Raw genomic sequence first — 25,126 nt, 5'->3', positions numbered from 1 at the left:
CTACCGCAGTTCACATAAATATTTTATCATATTTTCTATTTGTTATATAATATTATGCTACGTTAAGGATTCATAATATTATATTTATTACTACCTTGTAGAATGTAGATAGTATAATATATAATTATGTTGTTCCAAATAAGTTGAGATAACGTCAAGTAGATGGTAAAAACGATTATAATATAGTAACTAATAAATTTATTGCTTTTAATTATAATACTATTATTATCATATTTATGTTAATGAAACAAATCTATTTTTCTGATATTTACATAGGTATCATATTTTTTAGTTTATATTGTATAATTACACAAATTTACATGTTTTCATTGAACATGTTTTGAAGTTATTTAAATTTTAAACATAGATCAATACATAAGAACAAATAACAATTATCTCAAATGCAAAAATAATATTTTGAAGAAATATTTTAACAGATTTGCTTGGTATTAGAAACTAAATGAATTTTATTTTTAGTAGTTTCATCAATATGAATGTAATTATTAGTATACATGTGACGTATTTAAAAATTATACAAAGGCGAACAATTTATCTAAACAATTATTCTAATAACCCGATTTTGCCAAACTTACAACATTCCTCTGTGTTTAACTTTCGGACTTAGCTTTCAAGAAACACGCGCACGAACACATCTGTTGGTAAAGTAGAACTTTGTCTTACAAATGTACAACAGTTGAACAGTACATTGAATTTATGTTATATATGTTTGTAACACGGAACCAGCAAATATAGATATGACCTCTAGATACAGCGACTATTTTATACCAATGTCAAAGATTTATGGTTGGGGAGGGAGCTAAGGGAGCTATATCCCCCTCGAAATTCTGATCAGCTTCTCTGTGTAAAAATGTATTATTTTATACGTCCGTGTGCAATCACTTGTGTACCTGAATCATTATATAGTATATCAACCCCCCCCCCATTTAATATATAAAATCATTATGCTATATACCTATGACCAACGCTATAATTATTAGGTTTTAAAAATCAACAAAATATAAGCATAAGGGACATAAATTCTTAACAACAGTCGTAGAACAATGAATAACATATTTTGACAGATGGACCAGAAGTGTTTAAAAGGATTGGAAAATGTGATTTCTGTTTTTGTCTAACACACGTGGAATATAGGAATTTAAACATGTTTATATTCCAGAATATTACCTAATTAAATACCTAATACCTATGTATGAGTTTTAATTATTTGGAAATATACTTTTCAGATTAAAATTGAGCAGAAAAAATTCTCGAATCATCATTTGGGTAATAATCAATTTATTATATTTTTCTTCTACAATTCTGCGTCACGCAGCTAGATTATTATTATTACCTAACCATATTTTTCAATAATTTAAGCATATCAGTGTAAATATGTATAAGCCCAGAGTTTAGCCTTTCCCATTCTGCACTCAAATTGAAAATTTTTCAATACAAAGGTTATGTTAGTGGTTTGGTTTGTAACTGTAACCTGAAAGTGATTTGTTACTTAATTGGGCGATTGTAAACTCTCCCGATGGTAAACTCTCCCGATGGTACACTCTCCCGGGTCTACTCCAGTACTACCTAACGGAAATATGTAAACTCTCCCGGGTCTAGTAAAATTCATAAAATAAATTTAATATATATTTAAGTTGCGTTTAAAAATAGTCAATCATATATAATAATAATTACAATATAAATTAATGTCTTTAGCTGCTATGAACATGATATTATAGTCAAAATACAATAAAAAATAAAATTTCAAAAAATCCAATATACATTTAAGTTTCTTTTAAAAATATTCAATAATAATAATATAAGTTACAAATACAAAATATACTTAAAAATTTCCAACTCGTAGTGTAGCAATAACATTTAAAACAACTCGGGAGAGCTTACATACTTCCTACAGGTAACTATAAAGTTGACCCAGGAGAGTTTACACATTTACTTCAGGTAAACATAATTTGCACCATAAAACCATAAAATGCACCATAAAATGTCACCATTTTTAAACTCATTATGTAAAATTTTAGATGGCCGGGCAGAAATATCTTCTACAGCTTTTCTTTTAACAGCATTACTGACTTTCTGTCTAGTAATTACTTGTTCGTCACATTTATCATGATTATGTTCATTGTAGATATCTGACATAACATTATTAGAGGTTAATTTAAAAAAACACTTACACGAGTTTTTACAACATGTCCACCGTTGAACCTCGCCTTGCAACATTTTATGAAAACGAAACTTAAAACCTTCAATAATCCTTATTTCCTTTTGTTTTTCACTAAGCATACACTCCATTTTTCGTAATAATTTAACGTTAAATTATTTTAAACTATTAAGTTATTGATTTAAAAGTAAATATTGTGCGTTCACGAATTATTCGACACGACTGATTGACGAATATCCGTTATTGTTGCATATCCGATACTCCGCTATAATATGATGTGCAAAGTTCAAGGTCGCCATTGGTAGGTAGTTATAACATTTTATCTACACGGACTCAATTCAAAGATATTAAGATAATAAGCGGGACTCAATTCAAACACATAAAAGTACCACGGACTCAATTCAATATCACCGCATAATTTTGACCCGGGAGAGTTTACATTCGGGAGAGTTTACTATTTTTAAAAATCGGGATAGTTTACCATAAAATCGGGAGAGTTTACTACCGCCCACTTAATTAATGAAAAAAAAAGTGATTTTAACTAAATTTTTAATTCATATTTATTAATTATTGTTGTAGTTCAAAGTTTAAGTATCTAACTTTTTATGAGTTGTAGTTTGGTATAATTACCTATAAGTGATTATGATAATAAATAGTAGTATAAAATAAAATGAATAAAACTATACCTACATACGAAGAAGTTTAAATTTTACAAATTTAAACAGACAATTACATAAAAGTAAAAAAAGAAAATAAATAATTAAAAAAAGAACATAAAAAATCATTATCATAAAATCAAGAAGCACTAAAAAGGCAGAGTTCTCGTTACCTAGCATACCAAGTATGTGTGGTTGTTACCAGGTATATTCTTGTACTCGGGTATCTTTAAGGGGGGTTTTCACAACATACGTGTACGTGTATCTGCATAAAAATACTTTTCTGTGATTGGTTGGGATGTATAAACTTTCTGGTATACCAAAAGCTTACCATGTACCAACCAATCACAGAAAAGAATTTTTTATGCACGTACACGTACACTTATGTAGTGGAAACCCGCCTTTACATATTTATAAAAAGTATATGGTTTGGTACCATTTATTTGGTTATAACCTGGTATGTAGTTGATACCATTTTTTTTGTTATAACCTAGTATGTGATTTTATACTATTTATTTGATCAAACCTGGTATTTGGTTATATCCATGTAATTGGTTGTGACCAAGTTATTTACACCAAGTATGTGGTTGATACCTAATTTGTGTTTGTTACCTGATATATTTTTGTAATCTGGTATCCGGTTGTAACCAAGTTTTTATACCGAGTATGTAGTTTTATACATACTATTTATTTGGTTTTAACCTGGTATGTGGTTGATTTCTACTTTGTGATTGTTACTAGTTATATTTTATAATCAAGTTGGTTATACCAAGTATATAACCATAGTTGATACATACTGTTTGTTTGTAACCTGGTGTCTGGTTGTTACCGACTTTTTTTACCAAGTATGTGGTTGACACCATATATTGGGTTATAACCTGGTATGTGGTTATAGTCTCGTATTTGGTTGTAACCAAGCAACATTAGTAATTTTAATTAGTTATATTGTTATATTAAGATAAATATAACCTAATGACTTCTATAAAATACAAATTTGATCTAATTTGCAATCCAAAACCACCTTCAAAGTTAAAAATTGCATTATTTTATCGACAATTTATCACAAATTTAAATTTAAATTATTATTCTAATAACTAATAAAACGTATAAGAAAAATGAATTATTGACACATAATAATAAATTATAATATTATAATATCCACAACAGTAATGAACCTTTTTTTTTTTGGTTAAATCGACGACCGGGAGGGGACCGCTTTCGCATTGCTTCCTCCCAACAGTAATGAACCTAAATTGCCTAAGCAATACGCCGTGTAATGATAGTTAAATTTCACATTAATAAAACGTATAAAAATAGAGAATTTATAAAATTATGGTGATGTAAATTTTAGTTCATCGGAGATCAAATAAAATTCTGTTTTTAACATATTGCTTTATTATTGTTCTCACGTATATCGAATAAAACGTAATATAAATAATACAATTTTTTTTTTATATATACATATATATAAAATAGAAATAAATAATTAATAGAAAATATAGTTACATTTTTAAAATAATACAACATATTTCATTTTTATTATTTTCCTGACTTGAAAAAGGAATTTAGTTAAATTGCATACAAAGTAAATTCTTTAACTATATGCCTACGACATAAATAGATAGGTATATTATATGTCACAGTTAAAGTGTAGAATTCCGTTAAATAACTAGCTCGCTCATGAATTGCCCACGAATATGTTAAAACATGAAATAATTCATGTATAATAATATGATAGTATTTAAATGGTTATTTTATTGAATAAAACATCGTAATTTAAAATATATTATTTATTTTAAATTTTATTATTTATTTGTACACGCAAGACTTTATTGTAGCATTTAGAGACTTAGAGTTGGATAATACTTTTTTTTTCTAAAAACACGGTGAACACGTATAATTGTAAAAATATTTCTAAACGATCATCTTAAATTAATACGATTGACGTACATTAACATTACCTTTTGGAGCAGAGTGGTAAATTATTTTGATATGAGTAGACCGAACCGAGACGTAAGATAAGACATCACTAGAACAAATATTGTTTTATTTTTGTTGTGTTAAACGGTTATACATATTTTAGTGTTCAAAGTTAAGTTAAGTATTTTAGTATTATACAACTCAAAAGTTTTAATATTTATAGCAAACATAGTAAGTATAAGACATTTTCGTAGTATAAACTGCAATGTTCGAAAATCGTACAAAACTATATTGAACCCTTCCTAGATTATAATCTTGAAGCCATATGTGTACGTGTCGTCATCTTTATAAAAGACGGTTCTTATATAGTTATATTATTTCTGAATTTATTCTTATAGCCTGTAAAATTTGTTCAACAATACAATAATCTCCTATTCGAATGCAGAATCACGTTCAACGAATGCGTCAGTATTATAACATTTATAACAATAACAAGTGTTCAATACGAATATACGATAGGTGAACAAGACAAGTATATGGTTTTATTCGGATATCCGGTTCAACAACGCTATGAATAATGGATACGATTATTGTATTTGGTTAGTCCTATAATACCGTAGGCCTGGTACTTGAACACATACACATTCATTTAACACTTAAATATGTGACAATATATTAAATAATATGATCGATGTCTAAGTAATATACCATCAAAAATGTAGACGCATATTTTTCATTTACCAGTTGGGTGATTTGTATTAATATTACACCTATACACCTATAGAAACCTATTTATATAATAATTCTTGGTAAAGTAAGTGTCGATTAAGTTTTAGTGGATTAAAATAAAAATCGATTTCAAGCATGTGTTTGTAATGATTTTGTTAATAAAATATATCAAACGATAAATAAATAAAAAATTGTATATTTTAGTTATTGTTTTAAAATAATATACCTATAGATTTAATCAAGGCCGTAACTGGAAATTAATTTCGGGAGGGGTTTTAAGCTAAAATATTGTGCCATAATTTTATTATGCAACACATGCTTGAAATCGATCTTTGTTTTAATCGACTAAAACTTGATCGACACTTACTTGACCAAGAATTTATTTATTTATTTATTTATTTATTTATTGAGTAAACGGGCGTGAGCCCAGGTGAATTATTATACAAATAGGTTTCTATAGGTGTAAATGCAAATTATGAAGCGATTATTTTCTCCTAATAATTTAATTAAGAAATTGATCCCTAAATGAGCTTGGAAATTAATGGTTAGATAGGCAAGGCGAGTGTATTTGTAGAAAAAAACCAAAGTTGCAGCTAAACATGTCGTTAGTGACTCCGTATGTGGCTAATATATACACCAAAATATCTTAGTAATCAATAAACGCAAATAGCGTGAACATGTTTGCTTTAATTTTATCGTTAAATTACTAAAAATGATAAGTATTTTAATAATAAAATGTCTTATGTCAAGTAAAATTATTTGTTTTTAAATGATACACCAATAACTGTTGTTAGTGTGAAATCGCTTTGCGATATGTGAAGTCACTAACTATACATGTTTGTTTGGCTGCAATTATAGCCACCACTGCTATAGTCTAAGACTCTAAGATCTAATACTCAAATCTATAGGGTTGATTATAGTGTAATAACTGTGTATTTACAGTTGAGTAAAATAATTCAAAATTTTAAAAATCGTTTAATACACTTTATTTTATTTTTAAATTTTTAATGTATAATTTGCACACAAATTGGTAAATATACTTGTTATATTCCAGACAATAATGATGATTTAATCTTATTTTGATACTTAGTAATAAACTATTATTAATTATTTTATTTTAAAGGTAGCAATAGTGATTGTAACCTGAATAATATCGAAAAATTTGAAACTTTCAAACAACAACCTCCGCCCCCACAATCACCACTACCACCACCACAGCTACAACTGAAGCTAACACTGCCTCTTGTAGATAATTGTGTAAAAACTCTAGTAAGCTTATTATTTTTTAAATTATTTTCAATTGTATCGTAAATATTTGTTACGTAATATGAAGTATGTATACTTATTGATTTGGGTACATATATGCAATATTAGTCCAACATACTGCGCAAGAAGTTTTCACATGCTTTCTGTTTTGCTTGAATCTTGGAAATATGATTTCCAAAATAGATTTGACCATCAATCTATATTTTTTTTAAAGAATAATTATTAATCATTAGGTATATTATTTCACAAAGCATAAAATAAAATTATATCTTACTTCGAGAGTATAATTCCTAACATTATGAAGTCGATGCTCTTGTAAGTGAATTGATACATCATTGAACAACTCATAAAATACCACCAAAGAGCTTTTGGGACAAACTAAACTGCTCATTCAAGCGTTCTTTGCTATATTGTTAGTTTTTTCACCAGTCTAAAATAAAAGAGATTAGGTTAAAAAATTATAATGTAATGTGTTGCCTGTATGAATTTAAAAATCACAGGTAACAAAACATGATATTTAATTTATATTAAAATTTTTATTTAAAAGGATAATAAAGAGTATAAGATTACAATATATAGATACTGCATATTTGTTATTAAATTTTCGTCATTAAAAATGATGTTAAAGGTTTTTTTTAATACCCACAAAATTTAAGGTTTACATAAATAATAATTTAAGACGTGGCAAAATTTACATTTTTTTTTAACAATATTGTTATAGGCAATATGTACACATCATTAGCAGCGGATTGGGTAATTAAAGATAAACTACGGCTAAGATTCTGGGAAATCAGTAGCGTGTATATACGCGTATATCACGTATATCACTAATCTTTGCTATAGAAAACAAATTTTAGGTTTAGCTGTTATATTTGCAATCTTTAATCCGAAAATGATATGGATTGATCAAATCTGCACTATGACTGAAACCGCTTTGAAATAGATGTACTTTAAGTTTAGAATTATATTATAACATTTCTATTAGAGAGTAAAATTTGGTTTACTGATATGAATATTCTTCATTGGGTTTAATTACTGATCCTATATTTATTTCAATAATTACTACAATTAGTGATTTGTGCATTTTTTTTTTTTATATACCTATATCTATTTAAAAGGTAAATATATTATTAACTAGTTATATTTTTCAAGTAATTGGTACTCACGGCTTTAGAGATTCAAACTTACTGTAGTAACCATTTTTTATGAAATTGCAAAAAAATCACTCAATGAATTTATAAAATACCAGCAATATGTCAGTATAAACAATAACCCCCGCCATACATTTAATATTTGACAATTAACTTATTTAAAAACAAAATTAGATAATTAAAAGCAGACGTATTTAAATTTAAAATAGTACATATTAACAAGACTAATGTTTTATAATATATGTATCTAAATCAATAAGTATATATACTAAATATTAAGTAACAAATATTTACGATACAATTGAAAATAATTTAAAAAATAATAAGCTTACTGGAGTTTTTACGCAATTTGCCACAAGAGGCAGTGTTAGCTTCTATTGTAGCTGTGGTGGTGGTAGTAGTGGTTGTGTGGGCCGAGGTTGTAGTTTGAAAGTTTCAAATTTTCCGATATTATTCTGGTTACAATCACTATTGCTACCTTTAAAATAAAATAAATAATAGTTTATTACTAAGTATTAAAATTAGATAAAATCATGATAATTGTCTGACATACAACAAGTATATTTACAAATTTGTGTGCAAATAGCAAATTATACATTAAAAATTTAAAAATAAAATAAAGCGTATTAAATGATTTTTAAAATATTGAATTATTTTACTCAACTGTAAATACACAATTATCTTATCACACTATAATCAACCCTATAGATTTGAGTATTAAATCTAAGAGTCTTAGATTATAGCAGTGGTGGCTATAATTGCAGCAGCCAAACAAACATGTATAGTTGGTGACTTCACATATCGCAAAGCAATTTCATACTAACAACAATTATTGGTGTATCATTTAAAAACAAATAATTTTAATTAACATAAGACTTTTTATTATTAAAATACTTGATATCATTTTTATTAATTTAACGATAAAATTAAAGCAAACATGTTCACGATATTCGCGTTTATAGATTACTCAGATATTGTGGTGTACATAGCCACATGTGGAGTCACTAACGACATATTTAGCTGCAACTCTGGTTTTGTTCTACAAATACACTCGCCTCGCCTATCTAACCATTAATTTCCAAGCTCATTTAGGGATTAATTTCTTAATTAAATTATTAGGAGAAAATAATGGCTTTATAATTTGCTTCAATAATTAAGATAAGATGTATAAACAATAATTCTTAAGTTTGTAATTGATTTATCTTATATGATAAGTATTAATGTGATTTTATTCTGAGTCTATATAGCCATTACAACATGTTTTTTTGTTTGATGAACTAACACAAAAGCATTGTTAATATTGTGTAAACATCAAAAAATAGAATTTATTTTTGGTTAACTATTTGAATAAAAATTAAGTACAGTTTAGGTTCTCTCGATTATCCTCGGAATAGTGGGATTGGCATCTACGGATAATTTGCAAAATTAAAATTCAAACAAAAAAGGTAATAATTACATATTATGCTTGTATGTATTATTAAAAAAAATTAAATTATGTAATTTAAAATAGTATTTTAGGAAAATTTTATTAGAGCATGTTTTATTGTTATTTGAACATTCATATAATATTACAAAAATATTTAAAATTTAATACATTTTTTCATAATTTTATTTTTGTATACAATTGTGTATAGATGATTCCGCGAAAGATTAAGGATAATTAAGAGTACACTATATTGGTTTTTAATAAGTCACTTACGTTTGCTGCAACACGGATACAATTGATTATGATTATTTAATATTGAAAGAAGAAACAAGAATAGTCATAAATAATTATCTCTTAAAAATAGCAAGTATATCTTACAAACAAAATAAACCTAAAATTTAGTTTTAACTTTTAAGTCATCTACGACAATATGCTTAAAATTTTATAACATACTTACCCAAACTTTTTTTAGGAAAAAAATAGTACGTTAGTCCTAAGCACACCGCAATAACTGGAACACTTATTGTAAAATATTTCCAGTTCAATGATGAATGTGAATCAGACATTTTGAGAGGAATTTTCATTTCAGAGGGAAAATGTCAATATAGAGTATAGTGATTGTTTTTAGCAATCAGTTGTTACGATGTTGTTATTATGTACATAGTTACATAGTTGCAAATGATAGAAATCGAGATTAAATATGAGTGGCCGTAAAAGAAACAGTGAGAGTGAAAATAAAAATTCACAGCATCTGGAAAAGAAAACCAAATTTAACGATTGACAAACAAAAAAAACGTATTCTCCGGGTGCTCAAAGTTTAGTATACGAGACACTTCAGATACAGCACTGTTATATAAAAGTCAGAGGTTAGTCTTATATAATACCGATTGACTTTGATATTTCATATCTTCTGACGTTCCCGTTTTCATATTGGTAAGTCGTAGCTTATAGGTAGATAGGTACATTTATTTGCATATGACACTCCAAATGACTAAATTAATATAATTTGTTCTATTGCGATTTTAAATATTCACTCTCACGAAGTTGTAAGGTTGAACACTGAAAGTATATGATAATTTCTAAAGTTTTCACTCCATTTCTTGGAACGCAACAAAGGGAGTTTTTTTTATTATTTATATATTATAGAGTGTCTCATAAACAAATTATGTTTTTACACCTACACTGTGTAATACGAATTATCAACAATACGATTGACAAAACGTCTTTAATCTTGTACGACTATGACTTATCTATGTATAATATAATAATATTATATTACCTGTATTAAAGAAATCGCCATCAAACATAGTCTTTATATTATTAGGTGCCCAAATGGCCACATGGTGAATTATTATAATTAAGTTACTTATATAAATTAAATTTATTAGTTGTAAAATATTTCAGGGGTGGGGGGATGAACCCCTAAACCCTCCATTTTTTTTTAATTATTAAGAAATTTAAAAGTTTTAAATTTTGTATTTAAATAGTTAAAACTTATAAACAACAAAAATTTACTTATGTTAATGTTCTAAAATATTTATAAGTTTTCAAAATATTAGGTTAACGTAAGGACTTTTTTTCGTTTTTGAACTGACGACCGGGAGGTGACCGCTTTCACATTACCTCCTCTTTTATAATATAAGGACTAAATATGTTGAAAATGATTTAAAGAAATTTGAAAATTTTAATAATCAAAATCCGTACTAAAAAAATATCTTATAAACGATAATCTAGTATCTATTAAGATTTATTTCAATAGATATAATCAGATGATTATTACCATTGATGATAATTTAAAATGTTATTTTACAATCTATTTAAAAAAATAAAAGTAAAATATTGTACTTATAAAAACGTCGCAAGTATTTTAATTTATTCCAAAATAAATACTTTTAAACATTTAAATATTGTGTAACAAATCCGTGTCAGTTCTCCTTCCAATGAAATCTTGCGTCCGTGTCAACTATGATGACTGATGAGACTATTTGTAGGATCATTAATGATTATTATTATGCTAATAAATATTCAGGACGTTTCAATAAAAATCTTTGACAATAGGTTTGACATGGTGTTCAACAAACACGCCGTGAACATATTCGTAAATTAAATTTAAACCGGACGCAGTTATCTAAGGGTAATAAAAACTAGTTGTCGAAATACTTGTGAAAATCTCGTTGTCAATTCAACGGTTAAAATAGATCACAAACTACAATATCGGTTTGAAGCGTTTGAGTATTAATTATTATTATTATTCCAATTTCGTTATAAATCCAAATCACATAGTTTAATCTCGGTTAAACTTGTTGTGAGCCTTAAATTCAATAATTTACTTTGTATCATTATACGAAACGTTCATTATCAATACGTAGGAAGGAGTCAGCTGTGGAGCAGAATAATTATCATTAGAAGGAAGCCAAATGACAGTGGAAAAACTGTAAAAACCGACTGATATATGTATAATAAAAAAAAAAAACAAAAATAACACAATAGCCACGGCATAGTTAGTTATTATTGTTATAAACCGTGTCTGATGTAGAAAACTCAGTTGCAACACCGCAAGCACTTATATACGTATAAAATGTGACATGTCTATAAAATTAAAAATGTGTTCTTGATGTTGTCTCAAGATTAGACCGAATTCCTGTTGGTTTTTCGTTTTCATTTCTACCCATATATTTATAACCGCGTTCTTCGTTTACCTACTCGAAAATGTCAAGTCATTAATGAAAGAACCTTCAATAAATTCCCAAATACACTTCAGATGGGATAAAAAGATTTACTGTTACGACTTATATTTGTTTATATCTTATACTACTTATAAAGTGTACTTCCCGCCAGTCGCCATGCATTACTGGTTCAACGATAACAAACATTCGTTTTAGGTAGATACCCTTTTATTCAATAATGTACTCGTCGTTTACTTTTTGATTTGCTTATGATTAACTATATTTTTATGTGAATTGGATTTTTAAAAATTTGTTTTGACGACATACGTATCTGCTATAGAAAGACGAATATAGATTTTTTTTTATACTTTGTTAAATTATATTTTATTATAATATATTATATTACCGCATATTATCAACGACACGGTGTTTATTTTTACAGGAAGTTTCGTTCCGGACGTCAAACATTAGTATAACTCCTGTACACAATATAATGTTTAACCTCATTTTTGTTGATAATAAAAACCGATAAAAAACTAGATCTTTAGAACACAATTCGTCAACTCTTCTATAAAGGTCGCTTTCTCAAAGTCGAACGCCATCATATTATTCTTAGGACAGCGCGTGACAATAACGTACGCACACCACCTCATCTAAAATACGTCCATCGTTCGACCTTAAGAAACTTTATTGTTCGAATCGCCAAACATAAAAACCAATTCGGCTGTGAAGCCCGTGTCAATATAGTGTTGTTTTTTTTATTTTTGTGTGAAAAGGTATACAATTATTTGTGCTGTGAGTATAAAAAAAAGTTTTCCTGACGTTAAGGGATAATGAAACGGTCTAGTCCAAACACGCGATCGTCATAATATTAATATATCAAACGGATAGACATTATTGTGATACATCGCCGATAATTCTAAGCGCACGATTGCGGCAGACCTCGACCTCGTGATACCACTCTACGCACTAGGACGAAGGAGATGATCGTTCCGAAGGACATTTCAATACGTACATCTGGACCTCGGACTGTGTCTTATATTTTAATTCGGATTCCGCTGTCTGTGTGTACATATACCTATGTATCGCGTGTGACTGGCCTGAATACAAACATATACAAACCGAATAATTCGAATTTCTGGTGCACATTAATAGTTAATATAATAATAATATATATAGACGACGCAATATGCGTTTACACGACGCACACGGAACGATATGATTGCCGGAAAACCGGTTTTCGGGGTGGAAGGGGTTCGTACGCGTATACGTGAGGGGGAGCACTTAACGAGAATCCGTCCAAAGTGTATTCGACGACCACACGGAACAAAAAGCACGCGGTCCCGAGTTCACGGTCGTAACCACGCACGCGGCATCGGACAGACGTATATACCAGATATAGGCACATTCTACATTAGACGTATATTTATATATATAAGTGTGCACACTACTGACACTATATTCGTGTACGCGTACTGTACACCCGCACACATGCACACACACGCGCACATATGATATATGTAGGTATAATGACGGGCTAATAAAAATTAAATAAAAAAAAAACCGTAGTGAAATAAAATTTAAAAAGAATAATAATAATAAAAACAACACACCTATCACGTGTGACCGCGGGTCGTGTTCAATATAATATATTTAATGTAAACTACTCATCGCCACACCAACGATGATGATTACGATGATAATATGCGGGTAAATACATCCATCGTCGCGCGCCAGGGTAGATATATTGTGTTAACGCGTCTCCTGGATAATATTATCTACACAGCGTACCAAGAGCATAAATATTATGTGTGTGTCTTAGTGGCGTAACCATCAGGAAAGTATTTCGGTCGAGGAGGGGGTTGAATTTTAGATTCTTTATAGTATAAGATAGTATTTTTATTTGTTAAACAAACAACATCTTTAAAAAAATTTAATTAAATACCTATAGGTACCTATATACAATATTTTTTTATTGGCGTCATACGCGTATTTTAAAATGTATTTCTAAACTTCACGGACACTTAGAAAGCTTGTTTAATACATCGTCAATTTTAATAACAAAGGTCACGATGTATAATGTCATGATGACGAACCATTAATGATATTATTACGTCCAGTGAAGTTTCTGAAGTATGTTTTTAGCGGACATAATAAAAATAAAAAATAATGATCTTTTGAGACAGTGACGATAACAGATAGAGTTATAAAAATGTGTTAAAGTTTGATAATAATAATTAAAAAAAAATTGATTTTAATAGTTTGAAAAACTTTAAAAGATAGAAGGTTATAAAGAAAAGTCACTAAATGACGAAAATAGTCGTAGACATTTGAAGAGGGGGAAGGTTATGACAATTGACAATTAATAACCTCCCTGGCTATGCAGCTGTATGTGTGTATTAATTGTAGTGGCATGTCGCGTTGTGATCTTGATGTGCTTTCTATTCGATGATGCCCGTGATCCGTACTTGACCAATTACTTAAAAGGGTATCGATTCAGATCATCGTTATTAATTCTATTTGAAAATTTCAAGTGAACGTTTTACATTTAGGTAGCCCGTGTTTAAATACGTGCGACGACTCGTACATGATATTGTATCGTAATCAAAATCGATTGAATTTCTGTAGATATCGCTTTTCATAGGGAATAATTGACTTCGTCGTTCACATCGTGAATTTCTCGCAGGGACTGTGAAAATAATGATGTAATAATATGTAATAGGTAAATTAGGTATAACAGCTTTGACATCACGCAGGAAGCCCAGCTAAAATATAATATCAAATTTATACATGACGGCGAGTTACTCCAGTATACCTGCAAATGCGACTAAAAAAAATCACTGTATATCTACCAAAAAAGTAAAAACAAAAAATACTGACGAAATGATAATATATATATGCGTGTGTGTGTGAGCGCGTGGGTGTGGGTGTGTGCGTGTAGCGTATAACGTTCTCTACGTTCTCCCGCCGCCGTCTGACAAAACCTATGATTAAATATATCATTCGGGGTCGTCTCTCGGCCTACAATATTATACTCGTATAATATAATACTATTGTATATAATAATTATATCGTACGGCCAGCCCGTAGAAACTATTCGCTTCTAATACCGCCACATTTTGGGCGCAACGTTTGTGTACAAATACGTGTTATTATTATTATCATCATCATTAAGTAACTATTTTTCCGTCTCTGCGTCGTCGGCGGCGGTGATCGAGTGAAAGTCACTGTACTATTTTACGTTGTACCTACATTATTGGTACACGGGCGTCGAATGTCGTGAGGTTTTCCTACCGCAATAGCTGAATGTGGGTTAGGAAACGAAATCGAGACCAACGATTTTCACGTATACGGCCGATCGCGTAGAATAGTTGTATAATAAATTAATAAATATATTACTCATACCTATACCTAGGTAGTGGGCATGTTATTTTATACGTGTGGGCGTACATAACCGACCCGTTCGGCACCACTTTGTTTAGGGTCGGTAGGACTGGCGCGCGCGTTTCCCGTCGCGACGGCGGGACCGACCCCTTTTAGTTTAACGCTGACGCCGGACCAGGGGTTCTCATCGCAGACGTGGTGCGTAAACGCGCACGTCGACATCGCGTACGCGGATAAAAAAGATCTACAGCGATATACTCGATGAATATTTTATTCGCGACTGATATTATGTATGGAGAACAGATATTGGATCATTGGCGGGAATGATGAGATCTCTTGACACAAAACGAGGCGATCAATTATTATTATTAAAATATGAATTAACATTAAAAAAAAATAATCATCATTTAAATTATGGGGAAGGGGGCGATCTTTGAATGCCTTTTTTTTTGGTAGAGAGATTAAACCACCATATATCTGAGGTAGGCAATAAACACCTAAGGAAGCTAAGTCGTCATCACGAAAACTAAAGACGAATTTTAAGGAATCGAATCACATCCATTTAGCTCCCCCCCATTCACGTACACAAAAAACATATTGAATAAGACCGTCGAAAAATGTATATATATTGACCGGAAGGAAAAATTGACCGTTTGAAAATAGTAATTGCGCGTAACGCCGCCGAAGTGATTGTTGTGATTGTTGTTGTTGTTGTTGTTGTTGTTGGTAGTACTGGACGTGCGCGCGTATAACACGGTGGCCCTGTCGCGTCCTGCGACCGCGAAAGGGGGAGGATGGCTACGCGTACGGTAGTTGGAGGCGACGGCGGCGGCAGTAGTAGTAGCAGTATTATAGTAGCAGACAGCTGTGGTGTTCGCGTCGTGCAGTCGGTGTCGTTTCCTTCGCGTTTACATCACTCGCGCCGTAAAATATTTTGAAAATCGTTCGCCCGCCGTCGCACCGGTCGTGTTATCGTTAACGTCGTCGTACATTAATAATTGTTTGTTTCCGTCGTCTCCATCGTTTACCGCCGGAAGTCCGCTCGCGGTGCGTCCTCTCGACGTGCCATGACAACAGCGGCCGGTGCACCGCCACCACCGTAACTGCAGTCGCGTTTCGTTTCCGTTTGTATAGTCTTCGTCGTATAGTATTCGCAACCGTCCGCAACATGTTGAAGCTGTTGGGCGGACTCAGGGAGTTCGTCAAACGTCAGCCGGTGACCATCGACGGTACGGTTTTCCGGGTACACGTCACGTTCACCACCGTCGTGTTACTCGCGTGCTCCATAATGGTGACGGCCACGCAGTACGTGGGCAATCCGATCCAGTGCATCGTGGACGGGCTGCCCACCAGGCCGGTAAACACGTACTGCTGGATCACGTCCACGTTCACCATGCCGGACGCGTTCCTCAGGGAACAGGGCGTGGGCGCCGCGCACCCGGGCGTCGGGCCCGAAAACGGTGAACCACCCAAGTATTACACGTACTACCAGTGGGTGTGCTTCGCCCTGTTCTTCCAGGCCATGTTGTGCTACTTCCCCAAGTGGGTGTGGGACATGCAGGAGGGCTCGTTGATGTCCACGCTGGTCATGGGCCTGCAGATCGGGCTGGGCGCCGAGAAGGAGCGCGAAAAGCAGAAGAAGATACTCGTCAACTACATGCTCACCCACATCAGAGTGAGTACCCGCCATTTGAACGCGCATGCGTGTATAGCTACACGTGGCAGCTCCGTTTTAGGCCGACCTTTGCGGACGTCACCGTACGTACACATTTTACCACCCCCGAGACCGTTTTTTTTATTGGCGGCGGTCAGACGGATGGATTTTCTGTGTATATATATATTGCATAGTTGTGACCGTTTTCTGTGTGTCGAAAAGAGTTGTGTCGGCGATTGTAACATTTGTAAAATCTACGAAAAAGAATATAGTACAAATTGTTACAAAATTATTAAATGCTAAATTATTGCCTAAGTTTTATAATAAATATTGTTGCATAAACTATAAATACGTACTGCCACGCTAGTATAACAGACTTATCGTGTTTATTTACGATGTTTGTCTTCCAACAAAATATAAAATATATTTGTTTTATCAGAATAATAGAGCGTATTGTGTCAATTGTACACAATATATTATAAGATATATAATTATAAAGGTAACGGTGTATTTTTCCGAATCATCGTAGTAGTAAATGTTTTACAGATGATTCGACAAGCTGCGCTGCAGTAATTTTGGAAAACGTCACGGGTCAAGACGTTTCTCGTCCGGTCGAAAAACGATACAAAAAATTACACCTAAATACGAGTATATATATATATATTACATAATATATATAGACTATATATATTTGTGCGGTTGGCGGTTGGCAAACATTAACAACGAAAGGAAACTGTTTCGTTGTATAGAAATTTCATATAATTCACCTCGGTCAAAATTATTATTTTTATATTTTTCAATCAGAAGAAATCGATATACTATAACTCTGATGTGTTGTAAATAATTGTGGCCCGAATAGTTCGTCTTAATTCATTTTTAATTTTAATCTTAAAATATAATTGTATGTAATTTGCATGTGCACAACACTAAAAATTTATATTCAACAATTCCGCAATGTATCTTTTCAATATGTGGTTCAATTAAATAAACAATAATAACTACAAATAATTTTTAAAATATTAAAAAGAAAGAATTGTCTATTTAGAATTGGTAACTATGAAATTTTAATATTTAGATACATGAACTAAAAATAAAAAAATAATCTTCACAAAAAAATAAAATTTTTAAGACTACGAAACATAAACTTTTTATTGTAGATTATCAAAAAAATATAAAAACTAATAAATTTAAAAAGTAATAAAAATAAATAAATATAAGTATCATATTCAAATGTTCTGTGAATTAGTATAAATCACGAAATTATATTTTTTTTTATATAATAAAAGACACAAAAAAACAGCTATAGTATGCATTTTTACGTCCAAAAATATGGTAAAAAAGACTTCGATAATGATATCTAATATATAATTAATGTACTATACATATTGTGTAAACAAAATTATTATCATATTATATGCAGTGACTCATTCGATTTAACGCGATAAGTAGCTGTATGCACGTAGACCACATCGTTTGTCGTTTTCATTTGGCAGTATTAGGGATTTGTTTTTTTTAATTACGTCAATTAGATTTTTCATCGAAACATTATAATACATGTACAAGCATTTATATAAGAAATTGATTTTTAACGTTCATATTATGTGACATCGAAATTACTTTTTCTAAGTGCTTTAAATTTAATGTATGCGTCATAAGAAATGTATATCATTATTACCATTTACCATTGATACTAATATTGTATTCTTCAAACATATAAGACCAGCAGGTTATTATGAAAAATAATAATAACATGCTCCTAGTTTATTGTTATCGTTTGAATATTCCATTATTAATGTTTAATTAATAAAGAGGTGATATACCCGAACTTTAACCTCTCCAATGTTATATTACCAATTCAATAATCATCTTAATTTGTAGAACATTATAAAAACATACACCGCACCGTCGATTTATTACTTTCTTTGTTTGGTATACTATACGTCGTATTATAGTAATACTGAGCGTAAGAAAACAAATACATTTCCGTACATATTATAATATTATATGAACTGTTGCATAGAAGTTATTCAAATATTCAAACCGACGAAACTGTAAAGAAACATTGTATAATATAGGTGCCTATATGTAGTGATAATATGTATTTTGTATGAGCGCCTACGTAACGTTTAACATAATAATTATGATACATAACGTGGTATACCTATGTACTAGCAATTACTGGCAACAGTACATCAACACGATAATTATACAGAAATCACAAACGCGTACGACACATATTACATATTGTGTTTATAATATATGCCCATAAGTATGGTTTAGACGTTGATAAGAGCTTATGTACAACAGTGTGTCGCGTATTCAAGTTTCTAAGCACTATAATTTCACTCACTAATAATATGATCCCCTATAGGCATTGTAGCAGGTATTCATGTTGAAATTTAAGAGGCTATCATAAAAAAATATGTATCTCGTCCTAGTCTCGAGCATATTACACGGCGTATAAAATGGGAGATGTAAATAATATATACGATGACGCGTCGAGAGAGCCTATAAAACAATATAATATACATACCGGACAAGTCACATACATTTGTATATTAGGAGGTTTATTCGTAACAGTGAATTATGAGAAAAAATTATAATTTTCGTACACATTGTTCGGTCGGTTAACGTGTGGAATTTTCGACATTGCTATTTATCGACCAATTGTTCATTTTCTGCGCGAATTTACATTCTGCGAGCACTGTTAATATAATAAATATAATATTACACGTTTCAAAAAAATTTAAACTGTATGTAGTCATTATAAGTTAAAATGGTTGGACGTGTGTGTATATATTTTAGCTTTACCATTTTGACATAAAAACGTTTAAAACAATTAGCTTTGATTTTTTTGTACGAAATAATACTAATACTAGGTTGTTATCGTTGTTTCTCGAACGGTCGACGCTGTACGATTGAAAGACAACAGTGCATGACGTAACTCTTTTGTTTTCAGCGTTCAGTAACTACTGTACGAATGTTTCCTTTACAACCTTTGGACACTATAACACGGTTTTGGTTTCAAATTTCAATATTATATTAAGTACATACTCGATTCATTTTTGTGTGGTGGCTTGTGTTGATACAGAACAATGTCCCAATAATATTTTTGAAAAAATCATAAACTATGTTGCATTTAACATCGTTTTTGACATACAATTCCACGTAGAAATTGTTTTAATCTCTTCGGCAATATATTTTCTGTGGGGTTTTCTTGGACTTTAAGAAAATGATGATAAAGTTGATAAATTAACTTTTTAGAGTACACCAATACCGTGTTCAAATAAACAAAATTCTACATACAACTAAAAAATAGGTAATTATTATTATTAAGAAATAACACTTAACAAATGCAATGCGAATTCTAATTCACTAAAAATTCACTGTATACCTAACAATATAATGATATGACCAACGCTTATCTGATGCTAAATGGAGTTCAGACTCCTCAACATTTCTAAGCATCCTGCAAATGTTTAAAATAGTTTTTAACATTTACTACCTACATAAATATTATACTCGTAAATATTTTCAGTCATAACAAATATTTTTTCTTCATAATAACGAAATTTCAAAATTTTCAACATTGACTAAAATACTCATTTTGGACTCCCACTCAAGCAAAAAATTTATAGATATAGCCTTGTAAATGACTAATTTATACGACGTAGATAATATTAGGTAATAATAATTATTATGCTATTAATCACATGTATAGTGTATACATATTATATTTCAACTACAGAAGATAGATGACTTTAAATTATAATATGTATGACTTAACGGATAACAAGTAATATTCAATAACTACTTACTGGTATTAAATTGCATTTAGGTCGTCACTGTTATGTCTGTTCATTTAAGTCGTTGGTATGTGGCTCTACTGAAACATATGTATTATAATATATTGCACATATTATATTTTTTTAATTAAGTATTATTATGACATTATTGACATTGTGCATAAATTAACAAGAAATTAATAACTGTGCATTTTCAGTACGACCATAAAACATTGTTTATCCAATTCATAATTATGAGTAAAAAATAATATCCGCTTTTCACATAAATTTCGATTTAATTACAGAACGAAAATATACAAATAGTATTAAAATATTAATGTAATTTAGTATCTACCTAGTATATTTCATAATAAAATCTGTTCAGATAACAAATAAAGAAATTTAAATAAAAATTATATGTTTTAAAAAAATTGGAAAATGTACGAATATGTATATTTTTTCAGAAACACACCTGGTATGCAGCCAAGTATTGGATGTGCGAGTTCATGTGCCTGGCCAACATTGTGCTGCAGATATACTGGATGAATAGATTTTTTGGTGGAGAGTTCTATACGTACGGGTTGCGCGTCATTGGCATGTCCACCGAACATCAGGAAAAACGGGTGGACCCGATGGTTTTCATTTTTCCTCGGGTGACCAAGTGCACGTTTCACAAGTTTGGACCCTCGGGAACCGTGCAAAAGCATGATTCGCTATGCGTGTTACCACTGAACATCGTAAACGAAAAGACTTACATATTCATATGGTTTTGGTATCTACTGTTGTTGGGAGCGTTGATCCTAATGATCTGTCACAGGTACCTACAGTCATAATCTTATATTATTATTTAGTGCGTATCGCGATTAAATAAATATCGAATTGAAATTCATACCGATATTATAATATCATAATATTTATAATGTAATGGTGTAATTTGAAATAACTCATAAAAATCAGCTAAGCAACGTTAAAATATTTTGAATATTCTACATTTCTTTCTTAAGTAGGTATATATTTATTGTGTAGTAGGTATAACTATAAAGAGATAAAAAAAGTTTTTTATTTTTCTTAAACGTAGTTTTTATAAACAATAAAGTACTTCAAGTAAGTCAAAACATTCAAATCTCCTTATTAATAGTATAAATATCAATCGTATATGATCATACCATTGTTCATTGATTTGATATAAAAGGTTTGTTACAAAGTTAAAGAAAAAATAAGGTTATTTGACTTGAGAATTAATAAAATGTACCAGCTTAACGTTATTAACTGTACATATAACAGCAATATGAACTTCGATATGCTTAAGTATCGTATCGTTGACATGACTATAAATGGTAATACCAGATAAATTGTTGTAGTGAATTTGACTGGTAGTATACCTATTTAAGTATTGTAAAATTAATATACGTTGTTATTATATTTATTTATTTTTCACACTTCTTAGTTCGCAAGTGTACTCGATAACGTTACGCAGATATGAGCTGTACTTCTGAAGTTAGTTTAACACCATTACATTGTAACGTTTTAATATTTAATAGTATTTACTTTTATGTACAATAATTGTACATAAAATGTATATACAATAATTGTTTACATTTTTAATCGATGGTACCAAGTTAGGTTGTTTAAAAATTATTATTTAAAAATACCAATATTGGCATTGCGTATTATGCGATTGTTTCTAATCTGCTCGAGAATAAAATATGTATTATATTAATATTATAATTACATACATTATCATGAGTAATAACTTTAAAACACCATCCATTTCTTATAATGGTTTTTTAACTTATCATAAAGTAACGATATCTTTTAATATGCGTCTAATGTATTAACACTAGTCACTATCCGTAAACAAATAAAAAATACCAACAATACGGACTGCTGTAGTCGTAATTTACGTAATTAAACTATATAAGTATACCTACAACGTTATTGTACGTATGAACCGTATACTTTAACCATTTTGAAATTTGTTTATGGTCTTTCCTATTTCTATAATTTTTTTAAAAAAAAAGTCATATTCAGTGCACAACTCTTACGAAATCCATTTTAAATCTTCTTTTCGATATTCACAATTCGATTTCTAAACCAGCTCGGATATTGGTGCATAAGGATCGCGGTATACTGTACATTACACATCGCGTAATAATAATCATAATATTATATATTAAATTGGTACGCGATCGATTACCGCCGCGCATAATGGAATATAGAGAATAACCAGCTCGGTCGACGCGCTAAGACTATATAATAATAATAATGATAATAATATAATATCACGATGTATATAAAAGCGGTTCGTATGAGCGCTTCGGAATATTTTTTTTCGTTTAGACTCGACGGTTTCTTCTCACACACGAGTGTTAAAACCCGTCCCGCGGGGTTCGACGGCCGAAACGGAGTGAGGATAATGTAGAAAACACCTCAGACGTCGCGGTCTTTATACCTATATAATAGAGTATATAAAATCGTATAATATACGATGCATATAATATACGCCTATACCCGCGACAACCCGACCTGCAGTCAATAAACAACGATCGGCCGATGGTTATACGTATAATTTATTTATTGGTTCGTTCTTGTTTTTTTTTCTTCTCTACACAGGGTGATGATCATGTACAACGCGACCGCAAGGAAGAACTTGTTGCGGTACCGTCACTACAGGTTGATAACCGACGACGTCGCCAAAGCCGTGACGAACAAAATATCGTTGGGTGACTGGTGGGTGCTGTACATGCTGGGCAAGAACCTCGATCCGATCATTTACAGGGAAGTGGTGCGCGAAATCGCGAAAAAAGCCGACAAAATATGACGGACGAGACGTCTGCCGATTCGATATTACCGAACGATCCGGTACATATCGTCATAATCGTCATTATAGGTACTTTCGCGATCGGTGTTCAAATTTATATTATGTCTTTATAATATTTTCGTATTATTATAATATTACATTGTCGGGACGACTTATTTATTTATTTTTTCGTTTTAAAATCTAGCTAGTTTCGGTTGAAATCCGAAACTATTTTCACTTTAATATTTTTTTTTTCATTACGCGTACCTACGTATTAGGTGGTTTTAATTTTAATTTATTATTAAGAATTTTTTCATCGTTCATTAAATAAAATCGGGTATCCCCCAAACACTCGTATATACATTATAATGACAAACGGTATTGAAGTACAAAAAGTTGTATACTAACAACACGGGGACAAGACTATTATAATATTACAATAATACGTAAAAACATAAATTATTTATTACAATGTAAAACGTTTTGTTTAGATTTTTTCTATACTTTTACACGACTGTATACTATTATTTATTATTATATAACTGTATCCTATTCCTATTCAACACTTTTTTGTGATATTTTTTTTTTTTTTTGCTTATTCGGACGACATAATGTATCTAAGCGTGAACCAGCAAAATAATACCACAGAAAGATCAAAATTATCATAAAATACTAAAGTATGACAACTACCTACGTATAGTATAATATAATATATATTATTATTATATAAAATATAAATAATAAATTTGTATTTTTTTTTCATTTTTGTTAGTTTTACAATTTTTATTTATATTTTTGTACGTTTAATAAAGTTCACTATTTATTTTATATTCTATAATAATAAAATAATATAATCATATTTTAATATAATGTAATACCTACCTATGTAAAATAGGCGGATAGATATACTTATATATACTATCACCTTTGGGTACATTGTATATTAATTATACATTTATACTCACGTGTAATAAACTTCAGGAATTTCGTACTTCAAATTTTGATGTGGGATTTTTTTATTAGAATTAATAATATATTAACACCAACAAAGGTGTTTTCCATCTGATTAAGAAAAAATGTTGAACGTACATACAAAATTTTAGTACTATCATGATAATATTATTACCTATGTATTTTAGGTGAGTCGATTTCAAATGTATAATTTAATGTCACGATATACACCTAAGTCAGTTTTATTTTTAAGAATATAAATTGCCTTTTGTAAAGGAATGCATCCAAATACTTGATGATTTTAGTGTATAGGTAATTGTGTTTTCAGATGTTGTTCCGCGGTCGTAAAATTAGATTTTTTTATACGAGCAATGGTGTGTTTACTACGCCTACGGGTATGTACGTTATTATTATTTCAGTTGGACGTTGAACCATATCGTATATTATAAAACATTGTAAATACCTATGTATACGTCTAATCCTAGTCCTAGCCGCGGGCCACGAATAAGTCCGGTAATTTATTTACCAAACGGTTTCTTGTTTTTAAAAAAAAATAGTATAG

General features: G+C 30.4%; 1 protein-coding gene and 1 long non-coding RNA gene across 2 annotated transcripts; one reads left to right on the top strand and one right to left on the bottom strand.

Moving 5' to 3' along the window:
• Nucleotides 1-5,896: 5,896 nt before the first annotated feature.
• LOC114131121 (uncharacterized) lies at nt 5,897-11,064 on the bottom strand. The gene is made up of 5 exons (XR_003592965.2): nt 10,604-11,064; nt 9,782-10,075; nt 8,231-8,376; nt 7,022-7,177; nt 5,897-6,944 (listed from the first exon to the last, which is right to left on the bottom strand). It is a non-coding gene; the product is annotated as an uncharacterized LOC114131121 (long non-coding RNA).
• A 5,132-nt stretch (nt 11,065-16,196) lies between these two features.
• Nucleotides 16,197-24,611, top strand: LOC114131120 (innexin inx1). The gene is made up of 3 exons (XM_027996264.2): nt 16,197-17,049; nt 21,278-21,630; nt 23,427-24,611. Exons 1-3 carry the CDS (start codon nt 16,543-16,545, stop codon nt 23,632-23,634), a joined length of 1,068 nt encoding a protein of 355 aa, XP_027852065.1. The 5' UTR covers nt 16,197-16,542; the 3' UTR covers nt 23,635-24,611.
• Nucleotides 24,612-25,126: the final 515 nt, after the last annotated feature.

This window comes from Aphis gossypii, chromosome 2, assembly GCF_020184175.1.
Source record: "Aphis gossypii isolate Hap1 chromosome 2, ASM2018417v2, whole genome shotgun sequence".
In the NCBI taxonomy this organism is placed as follows: Eukaryota; Metazoa; Arthropoda; class Insecta; order Hemiptera; family Aphididae; genus Aphis; species Aphis gossypii.
This window is presented reverse-complemented; position numbering and strand designations above follow the sequence as displayed.

Bases quoted from the DNA above. Each gene is read 5' to 3' on its own strand.
- LOC114131120 (XM_027996264.2), top strand. From the start codon at position 16,543: ATGTTGAAGCTGTTGGGCGGACTCAGGGAGTTCGTCAAACGTCAGCCG. The intron at 17,050-21,277 runs GTGAGTACCCGC...ATATTTTTTCAG, and splicing joins ACATGCTCACCCACATCAGA to AAACACACCTGGTATGCAGC. The intron at 21,631-23,426 runs GTACCTACAGTC...TTCTCTACACAG, and splicing joins ATCCTAATGATCTGTCACAG to GGTGATGATCATGTACAACG.